This window comes from Cyprinodon tularosa, unplaced genomic scaffold (assembly GCF_016077235.1).
Source record: "Cyprinodon tularosa strain WSP-4 unplaced genomic scaffold, ASM1607723v1 ctg115, whole genome shotgun sequence".
NCBI classification, from domain to species: domain Eukaryota; kingdom Metazoa; phylum Chordata; class Actinopteri; order Cyprinodontiformes; family Cyprinodontidae; genus Cyprinodon; species Cyprinodon tularosa.
Window position 1 is genome coordinate 1067000 of NW_024037948.1, and position 16804 is coordinate 1083803.

The window sequence follows — 16804 nt, forward strand, 5'->3', positions numbered from 1 at the left end:
AAGCACAAGCTGTGCGACTCAGTGACTACCACTCTTCTTTGAGGGCACCGCCTCCATTCTCTCACTGGCTCTTTCATTCCCTCATCCCTGATGCTACGCCCCCCTTTCCTTTCTCCACCCCCTGTCTCTCAACTGAATATCTCTTAGTTGCTGGTTGCACAGCCAGTTCATAGCCAAAGAACCCCTCGTCCCCTCTCACACCGACTCAAGCTTTAAGCCTGATCTTTTTCCTGGAAAACTCAGACATTGCTCCAGAGGACCTTATTCCTCAAGTCTAAAGGTACTGGGAAAAAAAGGTTTATGTCTCTGTTTTTTATCATCTGTAAAAGTCAGAGGAAGAGCTTCTGTGTCTGAACTGACATGCCTATCTAAAGCAAACTGTACACGTGTGTACAGAGAAGGAAGTTAGCAAATTCTTTACAGCTGCAAATAGAATTCTGGTTTTTAATCAACTTGGAGCTTTTCTAGATTAGAAAGCTAAAATATCTTTTGCATGCAGGATTTCCAGCAGTGTTGTTTTTATTATTGTTTACATAACAGTCATAAACAGTCATAAATACTGTAATGAGATGCTTATAACTATCTTTTTTTTTATTTGTTTCTCCAACAAAGATTTTTGTCTATACTTCTGATTATGAGATTTACATCTACATCATTTTACTCCACTCACCAGGCAGCTACTAATAATTTAACTAAAGGAGAGGTGTGACCCTCAGGAGCAGAAGGACTTAACCGAGTCGTCAACATATCTATACTGTACTCATCACTGCTAAGGCCTGCTCCACAGCAGCTCTGCAGATGCAGGCCACAAATATGACTCAAAGCAATGGAGAGAACCCACAGAGAAGCCGCGGTGGTCTTCACCATATCCGGGCTGGAATCCAGTCCAGATCATTGCTCGCCAAGAAGAGAGTGGAGAACATTAAGACAGACCAACTGAAGGCGTTCTTCATGAGAAATGCTTTTGTCATTCTAACTATCGCTGCTGTTATAATAGGTAAGAAACACACTCAGGGATTTTCCTCTTGGACCTATGTGAGTTTTAAACTCTTAACTCTGTGGGCAATTTTGTATATTTACAAAGGAAACCTCATTATCCATATCAGACAAATAGTTCTTAACTTCCAAGTCACTACTTTCCCCGCTGTACAATGGAGGAAGGACACAAACTAAAGAAGACCTAACGGAGTCAGCTCTGATGCATTTAGCACACTAGACTTCCCTTGACCTGGTGACTGAACTGCTGACCTTTAAATTCTACCCAGAAGGAGGTAAAGCTGACCCAACTAAAGCAGGGACATCTGCAGCTAGAAATACCCCACGACATGACAGACTGTTAAATTTAGGGTGCCAGGATGCTTGTCAGATGGCAAAATCTGTTATCTTGAACATGACAGTAGATTTGTGTTAGAATTAACAAAAGGCCCATAAAAAAGACTTGATTTGAAAAGAGTTTTATAGTACTACTTGACCTTCTTTTGTACAGCTTTGTATTTTGAAATGTAACATTTTGCCTCCATATTTGATCTTCCTGCAGGTATAATCCTGGGATTTTCAATGCGCCCATACAAACTGTCTTACCGTGAAGTAAAGTACTTCTCTTTTCCCGGAGAGCTGCTGATGAGAATGCTCCAGATGCTGGTGCTGCCATTGCTGGTCTCAAGTCTTATCACAGGTATCATTTAACAGCTTTGTGGTATAACTTAGCAAAGCAAACAAAGATTATGCAACCAGGAATAAGTATTATCTTCTAATAAGCAAATAAACAACTCCTATAATTTGGAAGGGAGCACTGCTAGGTACTTATATTATATACTGGCTTCTTGCTTTTAGTAGAATAACTTAATGTAAAAAAAGAGAGAAAACATAAAATGGCTTAAGGGTAGATTATAGGGTAGGTGGAAATATTCAAAAGCCTTTTATTTTATTTTTGCAAATAAAAACAACTGCAACTAATGCAATGTCAACTAACTTTGAGCATCATCAGGGCCATTGGCTGATGAGGTACATGTTCCTGTTCTGTGTTATCTTAAGCTCGCTGAACAAACAACTCCTCAAATCGCACCAGTCATCACATCTCATCACATATTATATTAGTTAGATGATGAGGGTTATAGGGAAATTAATAAATCAATAAGCAAGAACATTTTGAATAAAAAGAGAGGACTTATTTCAACATAAGAGAAAAAGAACAGCAGAGAGAAAAACCTAAAATAATAATGTTTTATTAAAGCTCCTATGTTAGACTTAAAGTGTTGTGCTGGGTTTATTTTGATTGTATTTATTACCAGCTTCAGTTATTGCATGTTTTTAACAAATGCATGTAATGAAGCAGATACTTTAAAAGCTTGTTCAAGCCAAATGTGTTGTCCTTGACTGCATCTAGATTAAATACACAGTAACAGATATGGTCTGCCATCCCGAAAGACATTCCGACGGTCTATTGTTTACATTGTATCACACAACTTAAAGGCAATGCTGCATGTTCCTCCTGTCTTAAATTAACAATATTGTATTTCCCCCATTCACCCTGCTGTGTGTCCGCTCTATGTGGCCTCACTGTTTATTCCCCATTTTGCAGTTACAAAAGGCTCCCTCCAAGCTATCCTGCATGGTTTCAATCTAAATCTCCTTTTTCATTTGGTTCTTTTATTTTGGATCAATAAGAGAGCTACTCAGACATGAAGAACTACAAAACTAAGGCTGTTATGTTTTGTGGTTATACTGACCTATGTGTAGATCATGAGTAGCCGTGAGCCAGCTATTTTCTGAGCCGATATGTTTTGTTGCTTTCAAGGACAGTAGTGGATGATCTCATTAGCAAAGCCCAAACATGTTGACTTGCAGTTCTGCCTTGAATCACATGTTTGACCTGTTAAACTTTTTTTTTTATTTGGATGCAACACATCCACTTATTTAATTGTTTTATTTAGAATATTTTAGATTTTCTGAACCTGTCTTTTGTAACATCCTGAGCTCTTCTCAGATATGCCAAAGTTTTATGAAAACCATCCTAATGAATTTGCTGTGGATGGCGGCCTCTTTTTCTTTGCAAGGAAAAAATATATTTATATGTTGAATCACGATTGAATAACACAAAACCCTGGTCATCAGTAGCAAGATGCAGGCAACGGTGGGTTTTACGTAAAATTGACTAACCAATACTGGAGGAGCGTACTTCCAGCGTCAGTGACTGACAGGGAAAGGGCCCAATTGCCTGAGGGGATGACAGACACACAACTTATAATAGTCTGCTTTGTGCTACAACAGAGCATAACAGCAGTATCTTGATTCGTTTAGGACACATGACCTCAACCACAGCGTGTGGAACTCATGGAAGACACGTTTATTTTCCAAGTTGTTTATCTTCGTATCCAGAACAGTATACATTACCATAATCTAATCTATTAAAGAAAGTTTTTTTAATTATTTAAATACTGTTTTCATTTTTCTGTATGACTAATGAATTAGTATAATTATGTTTTTCATACTTATTGTGGTTTTGAATCTGTAAGAATTTCAGTTTTAAGTGAGGAAGAATATGTTCTATATGTATACATCTTTTAAATAGCACTGCAGTGAATAAAATACATAATTGGATTCTTATAATAAACCCTGCACTAGTATGTAAAAAGAAATGAATCACATATGTACAAAAATGTATTATTTTCATCTTATTACACCAGTATAACTTAAAAATAGAAAAAAAATTACAAAAAGCATCATAAAATCATTATCTTAGCAACACCTCTGCATATAAGTATAAAACCTCATAAACACAAACTTCTACTTATATATTTTTTCACTGTAATATATTTTTGTTGCAGAAACTTCTTGAACACTCTAATGGCCTGCACTTTTTTAAGACTTGTGTGTCACATGCATATAATCATACAGCCAAGGCAAAACATAAAAATATAAACACAGATCTATTGTAGTAAAGAAAATATTATGGTTTTATTATTATTTCAGCTAAATAAAATAATCGTCCTATCTGTGTTTTGAAAATCTAATGAAATAAATTTAACAAACTTGAGTTTGATCTTGTTTCCATCACTGAATTTATCAAAAACTTTTTTTCCCCCCAGCAGATATAATCCTACTCTGTTAAAACAACAGTAACATTTTATTCAAGTTTGATAATATTCTATTCCTACATTTTCTTCAACAACATGGTCAAAGGACATGATACTGAACATGGTTAGAGTAAAAGCAATTGCTCCACATGAAAAGCCCTTGCTTCTGATGTGATTTAATCTATAAGTGAATCTAAGTTGAGACCAAGAAACTTGAAGCAGACCTTGAAGGGGCCCTGAGAGCAGCTTTTTACTGAATGTAGTGGGGCCCCGGAAGGTAAGAGGGGGGGCTGTAAGGCGGATAAGGAGGAGAACAACGGATAGAGGCTTATGAGAAAGAGGCTTATTATGTGGTTCACTCATTAAATGATAAGCAGAACATAGAAGAAGGTTCATTTGTTAAGTAATATGTTTTAGCCAAATGTTTCTCCATATATCTTAGTTTAATATAACCTCAAAACTAAAGAAGTCAATTGATACCACTAAAGGGCTTTTATGTTGCAATGATTAGAAAAGGAATTATGGGAGACAGCAGCGAGAGGCGATAAAGGACTGAAGATAAAGATTCAGGGATTGGGCCAACTGTATTTACCAAGATAGATGATGTTCAGATTTAATTAAAGATCGAAACTTTTAGAATTCTGAAAATAACAACCAACTTTTGTCACATTGTAACCACAAACCTTGGCCCAATATATTATTTTGGGCCACAAGAAATTTAAATGACAGCTTAATTGTAAAATACATTTTCTGTTTATTATCAAAAGCATACATGTTTAACAAACACTATTTATGGTAAAACCCATTAAAATGCCTTCAGAAGTCAGTTCTAGGTATTTCTAGTCCTTTATTATGTAATTGAATCACATTATAAATGCAGCTGTTCTATGCACTGACATCAGAGAAAGAATTACTCACAGCAGCAGCAGAGGAGGAACTGCAGCGATCCATCACTACTGGGAAAAACTTGTGAAATGAAAATTATTTGTCTTGTGTATTTTACTTTATTTTTATTTTGACAAGATGGGGCATCAGAAAACAAATAGAATAGATGTTTGCATTTTGGCTGCTCTGTGCAAAACGCTAAATGCTAAATGAATAGCGCTCAACAGTCTGAACACACAATTAGCATTATAAAGCATGGTGGTGGCAGCATTATGCTGTGGCGATAGTATTTTTTAGCACAGACAAGGAAGCTTGATGGGGAAACAAGAGCAAAACAATTCAAATCAACACAGTCAAACCTTTGAATGGTAAAGGCAAAATTTTCTTTTAAATCTATTTGTGAATATGCAGCAAAACTTGAAAATTGCTGTTCAGATGCACTCTACCCATCCATCAATAGACTGAGCTGGATATATTTTGTAAAGAAGAATAGGAATAGGAATAAGAAATATTTTAATCTGTAATGTGGATAACTAATAAAAATGTATCCCGAAAGATTTAGAAAGGCTGAATAAAAAGGGATGCAAGACATCTTAGACTGTTGTAAAAACATTTGAAGCATGTACCATACATTAGTTTGGGATTATCCATATGTGGTGGGACACAAACATTCTCACAAAGCCAGACTACAAAGAAAGCCATTCAACAAGCACAACTTCAACCTTGTTCTTTTCGATCTTTTGAAAAGATTGAATTGGTAAGCTGCATCTGTTGTTGCCTGGCCAACAGTCAGGGGATCATTGTGTGTACGTGTAGCCTAGACGAAGTCAACAAGTTTTCCCAGGGTCATCAGGCAAGAAGAAAGCCATCAGTGAATAAAAGAACTGCAGCAATAAGATCAGTGTCTGTTAAAAAAAGGGAAGATAGATAAAAGATTTGGGGAGAGACAAGAGGAGAAAAAAAGGGGTGCAAGAAGATCATGATGGAGATTTGGAAACAAGAGCAGGTTATAAACTGGAGATGTGGGAATAAGGGAGGGGAAGAAGAAGATCAGAAAGAAATGCCTCTAAAGCATGAGTCCTGAACACGATGGGACAAAAAGGAACAATGAGGGGCAGAAGTGGGGCAGGATGTCACCAAAACTCATTTATACTCTTTATAAATTATGCCTTTTTAATACTTTCAATTAGTTTTCTAATCCTTTTCCCAGATACACTCTTAAACACTAAAGGATGTAAGCCAGGCAATCTTAAACAAAACGGACCTTCTGAGAGATTCACAAACTTCTCAACAAACATCTATAGCGTCAAAGACCTATAAATGAATACATACAGTAAATCTCTCCAACAAACAAACCCTGCTTACGAAGCTCTGACAAAAAGATAATAGTTGAATGAGGATATTTTAAAGCAGCCTCTCCATCTCTTAATTCAGTTCTCTTTGTGTCTTTTTTCTCCCATCTTTGTCCACATAGACTGTGCTCATTGTTTGTACCATCAGCTCTCTGTCTTCCTCGTTGCTAAATTTTGCCAGCCAAAACAAAAGCATGTTGGGTCTGAGTTCTGCTGGAACAGGTTTTCTCTGTATGAGAAATCACTGGCACATACAGTTACACCTTGCCTGTATCATCTTCTCTAAGGGACAAGCATTGCCCTGGATTTAGTCAGGACAATCAGGAACTGTCATCTCTGCACATTGTGTTCGCAGCAAACTAATGATACATAGAGGAACATTCAAGACCTTGCAGATAAAGACGTAGGGACTGTGTTCTACCTTCTCTCCAGCTTGGTGACAAAATGACAATCCATGACTAAAAATGTGGATGTCTTACCGCAGGTGTACCTAAATTTGCAATATAAAAACAGATTATTAGCTTTCCCCAAAGGGATTTTGTAGCAGGTGTTATTTTTCCTGTAGTAAAGGTCGCAGTCAGATTGTATTTCTTGTGGTTCTTTGTTGTCAGAGATCATAATCCGGTTGGGTGTATTCCCTTTATAATTACAGAACCTTTTCCCAGGCTAACTGGACACACATGAGCACTGAAATCAGCGGCACATCAAGGCTATTCTGATTGCCATGAGGAAGAATAATTAAAAATCACAATAAAATGACTTTCATCTGATGCAAATCTCAAAAGTCAAAGAACCTTGATAAAGTTCAAGTCTTTTATTCTAGAGACCAATGGATTTATGGAATAGAATAGAATAGAATAGAATAGAATAGAATAGAATAGAATAGAAATTCAGTTGTATCAATTGCAAGTAAAGGGACAGAATAAAAATATCCTACAATAATTAACCTTATTTAATTTTTTTTTTTAATTACTGCTGAGTAAGATGATTTGAAAGTGCACAAAAATGTGAACGTATAATGACACAGATAATAGTAAAATGCTACAGAAGATAAAAAAAAAGAAATGTTTAATATCTGACTGTATGATCTGGTTGAATTGTCTCTATAAAGTGCCTTGAGATGACATGTTGTGAATTTTAGCTATATAAATAAATTTAATTGAATTGATTTGAAAACTAATAGCAGGGAAGTAAAAAAAAAATGTGCTTCTTTTTTAATGGGCTGCATGGTGGTGCTGATTGTAGCATTGTTCCCTTGCAGCAGGAAGGTCTGGTTTTGAACTCTGGGCTGGGGTCTTCCTGCATGGAGTTTGCATTTTCTCATGCGTGGGTTCTCTGACCTGGCTTCCTTGGTTGATTGGTGTCTCTATATTACCCGAGAAAATAATAAAATATAACATATGGGGATTTAGAATAAAATATAAATCAACAAAATTCTCATTTGTTAACTTAAAAATACAGATGTTAAAAAAAAAATCGAGAATAAAGATGCAAAAAACACATGAATATTCAATTAGTGGTTGTTTGCCTTTATCAAAGACATAAAAAAATGCTTCCTTATTTTTGAATTTGTCATTGATTATGGCAGGATTGGTCCTACATGAGGGGAAGAGGGAGTTCATTATAGCTACTCAGTGAGTCTCTGTTTAACAAAAGCAAAGGATGACTGCATGGGAAGAAAATAATAGTTTTGGAATAGCCGATTTAGAGTTAAGCACCAACTGTCAAGATTTGAGTTCATTATAGTTTTTCATTTCTTTTGTATGTAATTTTTTATTCTTATTCATTTTGCCATATTTTCTTTTTTTAAGGGGTTTGGAGTTTTTCGTGGTTAGGTCAATGCTATACTTTTACATTGCTAAGCTATTGTAGTCCTACCACAAAAAGAGTTGGTGCTTTTTCATCAAGTCTTTCAGGGGTTTTCCCTGTTCCCTCATGTTCCCGATGATCAGACCGAAGCACAAGGAGAACATCACAAGTCCCAGTGCATTTATTCCATTGACTGATCCTAAAACTGGAATCATCTCCTCTTGCTCTATTTCTTGGCTGCCATTTTGGAGGAATATAGTATCGTTCACCGTAACAGTCACGTGGATTACTCTCTTGGCATAGTGCGTCTTGAACTAGGATATAAAAGTACTTTTTTTCATATGTTTTTCAACGTATTAGGTTCAGGTAGTGCAAAATTATGCAAGCGAGCTATCAGTATCAGCTTCATTGGCCATGACCATGTTCAAAATAAGGAATTTGAGTTGATCTTACATGCTCACAGCTAACACAGGCACTGCAGTAAGTTTTTCTATTTCCCCTAATACATTTCCATCAAATGTTTCTAAGTAACTTTAATATTCAGTTGTTTTGTAAAGGATAACTTGCATTTTAAAATTAAAAAGTTTTTTTTTAAACCCTCCTTTTTTCATGTTTCATAAATCTTTCATTTGATCGAGTGCGTAAACTTATTAGCTCTGCCTGAATAGTTTTGAAGCAGCACGAAGAGAAACAACAACGGCAGCAAAGGGCTTGCTTTGTTTATCATTATAATATACAAAATATAATTTAACAAGTTGATTTTTGTTTGTTTGACTATTTTTGTCATGTTTAGGCATTGCTTCGCTGGACAGACGGGCCTCTGGTAGGATGGGTATGAGGGCAGTGATCTACTACACCACCACAACTGTGATTGCTGTGTTCATTGGTATAGTCATGGTTCTCATTATTCACCCTGGAAAGGGATCCAAGGATGAGTTCACCAAGCAGCAGCAGATAGAGCAGGTCAGCCCTGCTGATGCCTTTCTGGATCTTATCAGGTATTTATAGTCCTGATTCTTAAAGAAGGTGAAAGACTTTCCCTAAAAAAATGAGTAAGACAATAAACCAACTTGATCCTTTGTTAAAAGTGACTATTTCAGTTCACTATTTTATTAATTTCCCCCAAAAAACTCCAGGAAGATACTTTGCTCTTTTTAGCTACTATGTTGTTTGTCTGCTTTTTTTTTAGACTAAATGTCAACTGAGAAAATAAAATTGAAAGCCTTTTCCAGCTTTGCAGTTTTCATGGTCTTAGACTCAGGTGCATGTATTTGAAATAACTTTTTTATTTTAGTAACCTTGTGGTTGCTCTTATTTTTAAACTATATTTGATTATTACATTTTTATTTATTCTAAAACTACTACTTTCCATGATAAATATGTTAAAGAAAAGCAGTTGTTTCCATTATGTCTTCAAAAAAACCAAACTATTAATTTTTCCCCCACAGAAATATGTTTCCTCCAAACCTTGTGGAAGCTTGCACCAAACAGGTATATATCATTTTACTTAATTTCTAATCAGATGTTCTGTAATTTAACAAGGCGAGGTAGCTTTATTTCTATAGCACATTTTAGTAGTAAGACAATCCAAAATGCTGCACATGAGAAAGAAAAAGAAAAGTACTCTTCCATGGCATAAAAGTAACACAAATAATTAAAATAAAAATGAATAATTCAAATGAAGTGGCTATATTTAAAAAAAAGATAAAACAATTGATTAAAAAAATGAGAGGATAGTTGCACTCAAAACTTAACTTAAAATGTTTAGATAGCACAACCAACTGTTGGTGTCAGCGAATACACTTTAAATCTAATTTAAAGCAACTGAGGGTTTGCACTTTTATACTTCTCTGGTATTTAGTTAAAGATTACTGGAGCATGAGAACTAATAGCTGTTATACCATGTTTGGTTCTGGTTTTTGCAGAACAAATTTGAGCCATAAAAAATGCGAGGTTGATACACTGACAGCAAGTCTGCAATGTAATTTGGAGCTAAGCCATTCAGTGGTTTATAGACTAACAGAAGTATTTTAAAGTCTTTTGAGTGATAAATGGGGAGCCAATGTAACCATTTTAGAACTGTGCTCCACTTTCTTCGTTTAGGTGAGGGTGCAGGCAGCAGCATTCTGGATCAGCTGCAGCTGTCTGGTCAACGTTTTAGTCAGAACTGTGAAGTTAACAGTGGAGTAATCAGTTCTACTAAAGATGAATGCATTAATTGGTTTTTCAAGGTCCTGCTGAGACATTAGTGCTTTAATCCTGGAGATGTTCCTTGGGTGATAATAGATCGATTTTGTTACTGTCTTTATGTGGTCTGAAGATTCAGGTCTGAGTCCATCACTACACCCATAATGAGCCTAATTATTGGTCTATAGCTGTCAGGTCTGAAGCTGTCTGCCTAATTATGGTCCTTTGGTCCAGAAACGATTCATCAGTTTTGTTTAGATTCAGCTGAAGAAACTTTTGGCACATCCATGTGTTAATTTCTTCTATTTATTTACCCAGCACTTGATAAGTGTAGGCTCTAACTGGATGAACTTGTCAAAAGTTTCTCTAGAGCAGGTTTTAGCTTCTTTTTTTTCTTTCCAATATCTGTTTAAATCACCCAGGTCATTCTTATGTAAATCTCAGGTCATGATTCATATTTGGTTTGCCACAAAAATACAAATTCAGTATTATTATTTAAACCTGTGTTATAAGAATTCAGAGAGCTGTCACATTTATTATAGGCCTTTTATGAAAAAGCAATTATTACTAGTTGTTATTTTCCATTATTCAATTACCGTAGTAGCATTGCATTGAAAAAAACAACCATTTGAATTTATCTGAAAAAAGAGAAAGTAATAATTTTCACTTAGACTTGGTTAGTCAATGGTCTCAAACTTTACTAGTAAATTGTATATAATCTCGATGGATAGGAAACATCAAGAGAAATTATTTTTTTACAAGATAGCAGTTTTACAAAATACACGACAATCCAGGTTGCTTTACCGATTTTCACACTACATACCCAGCAGGGCTGTACAAGATGTCTAAATTGAACGTGCTGACCTTTTAAAACTGAAAAATAAGGAAACTAAAAATAATAATTCATATAAAGTTGGTATGGTAAGATATTTCGAACATTGCACTGTTGTTTTTTTTTTTGTTTTGTTTTGTTTTGTTTTGTTTTGTTGAAAGGTTCTTTTATTCTAAATAGTGCAAGAGAGTAGCTACTTCCTGGCACATGAACACATTGCTATGTCCAAAATCTTTGAGTAGATTTAAAAAGTATTTTCTTATGTTCCTACTATGTAAAGGTGATTTTTAAAGGATTTTCATGGATTTATCATCAACCAAAATGTTTCTTACTCTGGCAGTAAGCCACTTTCTATACTGAATTGTATTTTGTAAAGTTCTTATTTTGCAAAGCAAGAGAATTTTGACATTTTCACAGCATGTTGTTTGCATTTTGGAGAGAGACTAGAGGATTGAGATTATGGAGGTTTGTATTAAGTCAAGCTGAACAAATTTACAAAATTAAAATAGTTCTCAGAATGAATAACTACATTAAAAGATAACCCTAAAAGAGTTTCTGTATTTCCTTGTTAATGAACACATGTAAACAAGAAAACACTTTAGGAGATGTGCAATGCAGAAAGAAAAAAACAGCAATTTGAAGCTCCACCCTCTGCTACACCACACATAAATTAACTCTACAAGATTGATGGAAAGAAAGACGGATAGACGGGCAAGGGAGTGGATGGTCAGGGATGCAAGCAGGAATCGAGTTAAAAATACTTTAATAATAAAATATTATTAGTATATTACAAGCATTTGTTTTATTATTATTATTAAATGATTGCAATGGAATAATTTATCTAAAATTATTATCAATTATTATTATATACAGTTGTAGGATTTTCAAACAGACTAATCTCCAAGAATCATCCAAATGACCATTTAATTTAGCAGTTCATCATAAGCTGTATATTAATGGCCATCTTCAGCCATGAGCTGCTAGACTGATTGACTGGACATCCAAATAAGAAATACAATAATTGGAAATATAGATATATATGGAAATACTTTGCACACAAATGCCAACTGTATTTTTGCGTAAGCCATGGTAATTCTAGCGACCAAGTAGCCCTGGTCAGAAAGCAATGACTTTCAAAATGTTAGCCCTGCTTTTGGATTTTGATCTAAAACATCCTTTTGCTATTTTTTCCTCTTTTTCTGTCACTGAGCCTTAAATTGATTTTCCTGAATTAGAAATGAATAAAGTCATATTTATCTTTCTTTATATCCTAGTTCAAGACGCACTATGCCAAGAGAGTAATCCATGTGACTGTTACGGTGAACGATACTATATTCCTCCAAAATGGCAGCCAAGAAATAGAGCAAGAGGAGATGATTCCAGTTTCAGGATCAGTCAATGGAATAAATGCACTGGGACTTGTGATGTTCTCCTTGTGCTTCGGTCTGATCATCGGGAACATGAGGGAACAGGGAAAACCCCTGAAAGACTTCTTTGACTGCCTCAATGAGGCCATCATGAGGCTGGTGGCCATAATAATGTGGTATGTACCAGAAATCTGATCTGTAACAGTGAATGATAAATTAGAGACAACACAAAATAGCATCTTTCAGTCTTACATTTCTATCACTCTCTATCCTCAGGTATGCCCCTGTTGGCATTCTGTTCCTGATTGCTGGTAAAATTATGGAGATGGATGATATTTCAGCCATGGGTGGCCAGCTGGGAATGTATACAGTAACAGTTATATGTGGCCTGCTCATCCACGCCATTGTTGTCCTCCCAACACTCTACTTCATTATCACCAGAAAGAACCCCTTGGTTTTCATTGCTGGGCTTCTACAAGCACTTGTAACTGCACTTGGAACATCATCTAGGTCTGTGATTTCATTTATTCTCAATCAGTGACAGAAAAGATCTCCATGAACATTTTTACTGTGCCTTATAATCTTTCATAGCATCATCCCTCTGTCTCTACACAGTTCTGCCACATTACCAATCACTTTTAAATGTCTGGAGGAAAATAACAAGGTGGACAAGCGTGTGACTCGTTTCGTTCTTCCAGTTGGAGCCACTATAAACATGGATGGGACGGCTTTGTATGAAGCCCTGGCAGCCATTTTTATTGCACAGGTCAATGCCTATGATCTTAACTTCGGACAGATTCTAACCATCAGGTATTGCAAAAATTTGCTCCTCAAAAAACATCTTATTTCATTGAAAAAGTAACAAAAAATAGCAACACTGTTGACTCTTTGGATCTGACTATAAATTATTAATTCAGACTGAACAAAGAAAAGATTCTGCTGTTGTCCAACCATCTCCAGACCTTAGAACGAAAACATTAGGCCAAGTGAATTGGCTTTTTGGAGGCCTTAGCATATACAAAAACTCACCATACTTTGCTCATACGTCAGAACTGGTGAAAATTTAAGTATTTTAATGAGGACTCAAAAGTTGCTCAGAAATGTCTCAACAGCGCCTTCTTCAAATTTTCAAAAGACCCTCACCATTGACCTTTTTTTGTCATAGAAACATGAAAATTGGTACACTTGTAGAGCGTCCCCAGACTTACAAAAAACTCAATTAACGTCATACTTAATGATGCTCAGGAAGTCGGCCATCTTGGATTGAATTTCAAAATTTGACTGTGATTTTGCCATTTATAACGTCTACATTTGATCATATGTCTCTGAGGGATTTGGAGATGTCGGCTTGAAAATTGCTCTAATCGCAATTAAGGCATAGAAGATTAAAAGTTATAAAAAAAACCTGATTTTTGGTTAATGTTTAAGGGGCGGAGCCAGGCTTCAAAATTTGATGTCTCGCCAAAAAAATTTAAACTTATATAACTTCTACAAAAAACATTGCAGAGACACAACATATATTATCAGGTTTTTATTTGACAAGGGACCCATGGGCATTAACTCTAGAGTTTACAGAATTTATTTAGAGGGTTCTATTAAATACTAATGCCCCTTAAATATGTGTTTTAGTTTGTGTTTAGTGTAGTTTAGTTTTTTGTTATTTTTCACATTAACCACCAACTTTTCCTATTTTAGGGGATTTTATGTGCTGTATGATAACATAATTTATTGAAGTAAGCAATTTTAAAAAGTATGACCCTTTTGTGAAACTTTGTAGAAACAGCTTTAACTGCAGTTAAAGGTGTAGTCTACAGGTTTTTGGGTTTCAACTTTCTTTATGCTTTTAGCATTTCCTGGTTGTTTATTTCTGTTCATTTTATTCCTTTCATATCAGTTCATGTCTCTGTGTTTGTTTTCCTATTGTTTATTCCACTTTTTTCCCCCCTGTGTATTCACCTTTATTCCTTTGAGATAGTATTTATCCTACTCCCTTGATTAAGTGCTTTCTTTAATTTTGGTTTAGAGCATCTGTAAACATCAGTTTCCAGATGTTTTCACAGATTCTTTGAGAATATAAGTTTGCACTACGATTAGTCAAATCTATCACGTTAATACTACTTGATCTAATTGCCATGGATTTACCTCTATCAATTTTCCCATCTTAGCATTCCCTTCTAAAAAAAAAAACAAAAAAAAAAAAACAGCATGATACTGCCACCACTGTACTTAACTACAATGGTGGCACGTTTTAGTCTGTGCAATGTTAACCTTTCTTTAGACATAGTTTGGCATTTAAGCTCAGAAAATTTGATCTTGTATTGACAGAGTAACTTATTCCACAAGTTTGCTGTTTCCCCAAAAAAATTATTACTGTGACTTTCATTTCAAATTTGCTTTCTTAATACAACAAGAGAGTACAACTAATGGCCTAGCTAAAGTAAAGAGGATTAAATACAAATACATGTCAAAACAGATTTAATATAATGCATTGGTCTTTGACACAATATTGGACTACTTTGTCAGTTTTTCCCACACTGTCCCACTGAATACATCAATGTCTGTAGCTGTATTGTAACAAATTGCATAAAGGTTTAATTGATATGAATTATTTTGCATTGCTGTGCTCTTGGATAGAATACAATAGAAATATTTTGTTCCACTGACAGAATATTTAGATGTGTCAGCAGCAAGTGAGAGAAACATGAGCAACAGAAGGAAAGAAATGCCATTTGTGAGTCCTGTAGCCACAGCATGAACATCAACTACCCTTCCTGCTCCCCAACCCCAATCTAACAGCACAGTAAATTAAGAATTAGCCTGCTGCACCAGAGAGGGGAAATTATCAAGATTGACTGAAAAAACTAAATAGTTTATAATTTCCTCCTCAGCATCACAGCCACGGCGGCCAGCATTGGAGCAGCTGGAATACCTCAGGCAGGCCTGGTAACCATGATCATAGTGTTAACTTCTGTAGGCCTTCCAACAGATGACATCTCACTGATCATTGCTGTTGATTGGTTCCTGTAAGTATTAGTGAGAACGGTGTTTAAAGAAGAGATCAAGAGGAAGTTTAAGTTAAACAAAATTATACCACTGAACATCCCAAATGCTTCACTGTTTTTCTATTGACTGATTTTTTTTCATACGCCACACAGTATGGAACATAACTTTAGGAGATTGAATAGATTTATTTTGTTTATCTTTTATAGTTGATCTATTTTGCAGTCCTCTGTTTCTACTCTCTGACATTTTTACTGTCATCTCTTTCATTCTAAAGCGATCGATTGCGCACCACCACTAATGTCCTTGGTGACTCCATCGGAGCCGGCATAGTCGAACATTTGTCTCGTCATGAGTTAAGAAAGAACGACCTAGAGTTGGGCAACAAGATGGAGGAGCAGCAAGAAAAAAAGCCATACCATCTTGTTTCTCAGGAGAACGAATATGAAAATGAGAGGCCCAATCCAGATGAGACCAAGATGTAGTGCGGAGTGTTTTAGACTGTTTGAAAAAAAAAAAAACATGTCATAATGCACCATGTTCTGTTAAGCCCTCTTGGACTTTCAAATATTCATTTCATACAAATGAGGGATTTCAATCTAATATACTTGTTAGGACATATTTCAGGTCACTTAAGTTTCACTGATGATTGAGGCTCTTCCTCACATACTGCAGGCTGGATAATTGCAACATGTCCGGTTATCTTGTTGGTTTTTGTGATGAATTGGACAATAATAAATCCTGAGATGCATAACTGTCACAGACAGTAGGAATTACAGAGCCAAACTGTCTGTGGCCTTTTTTTGCCATATGTCCTATTTCACAAGCTAATGTAACGACCAATAAGATCCACCAGAGGGTGGTATTTCTATACCTTTCAACTTCAGCAATTCACAGCTCTTAAGTGTACAGATTAATTATTTCTTTTTCTTTTTTGTTTATTTTGTAGAATGACTTTTTATAATAATCAAATGTTTTGGATATTATCCATGTGAAATGGTTTACCAAGCTCTGTTGGAAAAAAGGGCATTTTCATAACCTCTTATCAGACTCCTGTTGCTTTAACTATGATGAACAGACATATATTTTGATTAGGAGATTATGTATTCAGCCTTTCGTCATGCTTTTGTTTAGGTCCTAGCTGACCAAAGAGGTAGGTAAGTACTTTTTTTTATTTTGATAACTTTTAAACAGCTGTTGGTGGTGTTTTTGTTTCACAGCTTCCTCAACCAATGTTATAGTCAGCTATATAACTAAAGTCCATGGCCTGTTCTTTACAGATTTACCTGGATGGGT

At 35.5% G+C, this 16804-nt stretch overlaps 1 protein-coding gene across 1 annotated transcript; it reads left to right on the plus strand.

Moving 5' to 3' along the window:
* Nucleotides 1-119: 119 nt before the first annotated feature.
* LOC119797026 (excitatory amino acid transporter 1-like) lies at nucleotides 120-15993 on the plus strand. The gene is made up of 10 exons (XM_038305875.1): nucleotides 120-280; nucleotides 674-997; nucleotides 1538-1675; nucleotides 8916-9120; nucleotides 9571-9613; nucleotides 12416-12684; nucleotides 12785-13018; nucleotides 13124-13318; nucleotides 15397-15531; nucleotides 15786-15993. Exons 2-10 carry the CDS (start codon nucleotides 799-801, stop codon nucleotides 15991-15993), a joined length of 1626 nt encoding a protein of 541 aa, XP_038161803.1. The 5' UTR covers nucleotides 120-280; nucleotides 674-798.
* Nucleotides 15994-16804: the final 811 nt, after the last annotated feature.